Source organism: Tupaia chinensis, unplaced genomic scaffold (genome assembly GCF_000334495.1).
Source record: "Tupaia chinensis unplaced genomic scaffold, TupChi_1.0 Scaffold000542_1, whole genome shotgun sequence".
Classification (NCBI taxonomy): Eukaryota; Metazoa; Chordata; class Mammalia; order Scandentia; family Tupaiidae; genus Tupaia; species Tupaia belangeri.
The window spans coordinates 2732743-2737354 of NW_006160055.1; the positions used below are offsets into that span (position 1 = coordinate 2732743).

The following is a 4612-nucleotide window of genomic DNA, read 5'->3' on the forward strand; positions in this document are numbered from 1 at the left end:
TTTGTGTTGCCCCACCCTCTTGGGGGGGGGGGGCATGATTTCTTGCTTTCTGTCTATCTCTCTGATGAGTGTATGTGCCCTATAGCAAAGATCTCTCTCTCAAAAAAAGTAAAAAACAAAAAGCAGTCTCTGACACAAAAGGCAGTCTATCTCTGCCTAACTATTAATGTAAGTCTTTCACATTGATGGGAAGATTGTTGCAGAGGGAGATAGTGAAATTTTATCACTATTTTTGTTTGGTCTGTTAAAATTCTCCAGTCTGGGCCAGCAGGTGACGTGGCAGTTAAAGTGTTGGACTCCCACACAGCTAACTGCAGTCTGAGTCCTGGACCCAGCAGCTTGAAAATCATGCCAGGTATATGTCTATGTGTGTGCTCAGAATCCCAAGAGGAGAATAGAGGAGAAGAGATTGTGATTTGGCCATCTGCCCTGGGGGGATGGTTTCTTGCTTTCTGTTTCTGTCTCTCCAGCAAGCACACATGCCCTATAGCAAAAGTCTCTCTTTAGAAACAAAACAAAACAAAACAAAAGAAAAAAAAATACTTCAATCTGAGGCCAGCAGATAATGTGGCAGTTAAAGTGCTGGACTCCCACATGGCTGACTGCGGTTTGAATCCTGGACCTGGCAGCTAGAAAATCATGCCAGGAGCATGTGTGTACGTGCATACTCAGAATTCCTCAGAATCCCAGAAGCAGAATGGAGAAGAAGGGATTGTGGAAAGGCCATCCCCCTGCGGGCGAGTTCTTATTTTCCCTCTTTCTCTCACTGTAACTCTCTTTCCAGTGAGCGCATGCACACTATGGCAAAATCTTAAAAAAAAAAAAAAAAGTTCTCCGGTCTGTAGACAACTTCAACTGCAAATCCCAGTTAGACATAGAGTAGAGGCCCTTGCTGCTGGGTTCAAACACATCTAGCATACTGGCTAACCAGATATCAGTCTCCTGAACAAGAATTAATCTTAAAGCAAAGTAATCTTGCTCCCAAAACAAAACCCCAGTAATGGGAGAAAGGAAATCTTGAGTGCAGTATGGAACTAGGTCTTTTCTCCTAGCCTTTCAGATTGTCACTCAGATTCTCACGGAAGGGGCAGAGTCAAAAATAAAACCTAAAAGCAAGGCTTGCCAGGGGCTGGTGATAATAGGAGCTGGACCCCACATGGCTTACAATCCACCCTGTGGATTGAAAAATGTGCAAGAGGTGGTATGTGGTTAAGGCGACAGGTGGCATGTGATTAAGGCACTGGACTCCCACACAGCTGACCACAGTTCAAGTCCTGGACCCCTTGGCTTGGCTTGATTTCTCACTGATTCTCTCTCTCTGGTCAAATTAAAAAAAGAAAAAAAAAAATTCCACCACCAACCACCACCACAATAATAATAAAATTAAATAATTCTTTAAAGGAAAAATACACCAGACGTGTGTATGTGTGTGTGTGTGTGTGTGTGTGTGTGTGCATACCCAATATCCCAAAAGGAGGGAGAAATGGAGAAGAGGCTGCAGTGTGACCATTCCCCGGGGGACACTTTGTCTCCCCTACATCCCTCTCTTCTTGGTGAGTGCACACATCCTCTGGCAAATTAAAAAAAAAAAAAAACCCTATCGGAACACAACAGTAGTACTTGCATACTATCAGCAGAACTACAACCAGCAGATCAGGGTTAGAGCACTCTCTCCTTCGACACCTCAAGGACTCCAAGTCATCAGAATCTGTAAAGTCTAGGATGACAAGTGGTAGTGTTAGTGCCGAGTAGAACAGCAGCATCCAGAAGGAACAGCAGAGTGTCTAGGAGCAGCGGCACCAAGTGAGTGAAGCAGGACATCTCGGACTTAGCAAAAGTGGCAGTCATACCAAGTAGAAAGGGCCAAGATAGTAGTAGCTAACACTTGTATATCTGACAGGATGCCAAGCATTATTCTAAGTAGTTTATCCACATTCATTGTTGTTTTTCTCATTTTAAACATGGGACGCTGAGACACTATAGTAGACAGACTCCAAGACAGCCATTCATTCCCCACCTCCATATTTGCAGACTGCTCCTTATAAAAAGAAGAGGAGTCTAATTCCCCTCTTGTGAATGTGAGCTGGCCTCAGTGACTTGCTTGACTACATGAAAAAAAAACAGAAATGACTTTCTATGATTTTTATAGTTAGGTCATAAGAAGCCACACAAGGGAGTGTCTCTTAAATACTTACTCTTGAGACACTCCTCAGAACCAGCTGAGGGAATCCCTAGCCACATGGGAAGACCACATGTAGAGGTTCTGATGGACAGCCCCAACTGAGCTCACAGCCAGACAAGGCATCATCTTCCGGTCATGTGATTAAGCCATCTTGGACATCTGACCCAGCTGAGCCTTCAGATAACTCCAGTCCAGCCACCTTCTAAGTGCAACTGCGTAAGAGACCCTAAGAGAAAATCACCCAACTAAGACCACCCAGTTATTCCATAGAATTATGAACAATAATTTTTAAAAATGTTATTTAAGGGAACCAGCAGTTAGCGTAATGGCTATGTTGCTGGACTCCCACATAGTCGACCGCAGTTCGTGTCCCGGACCCGGTGGCTTAAAACTCACGCCGGGCACGTGTGCGTGCGTGCCCAAGATCCCGAGAGGAGAATGGAGGAGAAGGGATTGCGGCGTGACCATCCCCCCTGGGGGGTGATTTCTCGCTTTCTGTCTCTATGTCTCTCTCTGTCTGTCTGGCGAGTGCACGCGCCCTACAGTGAAAATCTCTCCAAAAAAAAAAAATGTTATTTAAGATACTAAGTTTTGAGATGGTTTGTTACACACCAAAAGAAAACTGGATTAGGCATAAAGCTATTGAAGGACTTGCTCAACATCACAAGGTTAGTAAACCACATGGCAGAATAAGAATTCACATCCAGGCCACCTGGCTCTAGAGATCGTGCTTTTAAATATTACTTCACACTGCCTCTTGTTTCTGATAAGAACTCTAATATCCAGTGGAATGAAAGGGTAAAAGGGAAGGAAAAAACGTCAGGCTTTACTGGTAGGTGAACTTGTGCATGAGCACATGTAAGAAAACTCCCCAGAACACTGAGACTGGATATTATAAGTAGATTATCTTGCATTTATAAGTGGAGGCAACAAGCAATTAAAACAAAGATTATAAATTCATGGCTTATCTGCAGTTAAAAGAAAGGTTATTAAGTTCAAGGTCAATCTGAATCTTACCTGTCTCTGGAGAAACATTGTCATCACCTTCTTTGCTTGTTCAAATGCAGATTCTTCACCAGGAAAAGAATTACTCATGGAGAAGCCCACATCCATACACAGCACAACAGCTGCCTAGAAAAAATATCCCAAAAAATGTTTGAAAAAATAGTAATTATAAGAAATATTATAAGCCATGTGTTTTGCTTATTACACTAACAAAATACTGATATGAGCAAGGAGATGTATTTTACATAGAAAATATATGTAAGACATACAAATTTTCACTATGGAGAACCCTTAAATAGTCCTAAAAGCTTTCCGAAAGCTAGAGTATCTGCCAGGTAAAAATCATGTTTTGTTAGTTGCTGTTTCTCTGACCTGAGGCCCTGCAGAACCTGATGGTGAGCAGATCTGATACAAACCCACAGGCTAGAGTTAGGTCCAGCCCAGTGAGCCCAACATATCTGACACGTTGCAGTTGATCTGTATATTAGATGGATGGGAGTAGTTGCCTTTGTTGTAAGTGGCTGATCTGGAGTGTAGTTTGTCATGAAACATTTTTGTGTGTGTGTGATATATAGGTGACTGCTACAATCTATGTATGCCAAGACACTATACTCCAACAATTTAAATCAGTTTGTAAACGAGGGATGTAAAATGTGACCAAGACTCCAAATCTTTCTACTAGAGGACACAGACTTCTAACAAAGGCCTATGTCATATTCCATGTAAGAGGTTTGCAGTGACACTGAGACACAAAAGGAGTATCTACTCAAGTGTTGGAGAAAAGTCTCCTAAATAGGATCCTTAGGTGAGTCTCAAAGAATGAGGAGTTAAATCATGTGAACAAGGAAGCTACAAAGGAAACTACTGGGTCATCAGGAAAATCATGATGCATTTTTGCATAGGAAAAATATGTCACAACTTTCCGACAACCTAGAACAAAAGAACAGGTACAGTCATTAGGAAATAATGATCAAGTTTAAGGGACTTAGAAAATAAGGAAAACAAACTAAAAGGGGTACACGTAAAGCTCTACACTTGGTGGGACCAGCAGTTGGCATAATGGCTTTGTCGCTGGACTACCAAGTAGTTGACTGCAGCTTGAGCCCCAGGCCTGCTGACTTAAACTCATGCTGGGCACGTGTGTATGCATGCCCAAGATCCTGAGAAGAGAAAGAGAAGGAATTGTGGTATGGCGATCCCCCCTGGTGGGTGATTTCTCCTTTCTGTCTCTCTCTGTCTTTCTGGTGAGCATATGTGCCCTATAGCAAAAACATCTCAAAAAAAAAAAAAAAAAAAAAAAGCTCTACACTTGGCATCCAAAATTTAACTGAATAGAAGGTAGAGGGGATCTCAACTAATACCAAGCCATGATTTCAGGGTAAATTATAAAATGAATCAACAATATGCTACTGCACATTCCCTACA

General features: G+C 42.3%; 1 protein-coding gene across 1 annotated transcript in view; it reads right to left on the bottom strand.

The window, feature by feature from the left end:
• XRCC5 (X-ray repair cross complementing 5) overlaps positions 1-4612 on the bottom strand; it is a gene marked incomplete in the record, with an annotated part of 114905 nt that overhangs the window by 107907 nt on the left and 2386 nt on the right. Inside the window, 1 exon segment of the mRNA XM_027775315.1 lies at positions 3200-3313. Coding sequence (XP_027631116.1) covers positions 3200-3313 — 114 coding nt within the window.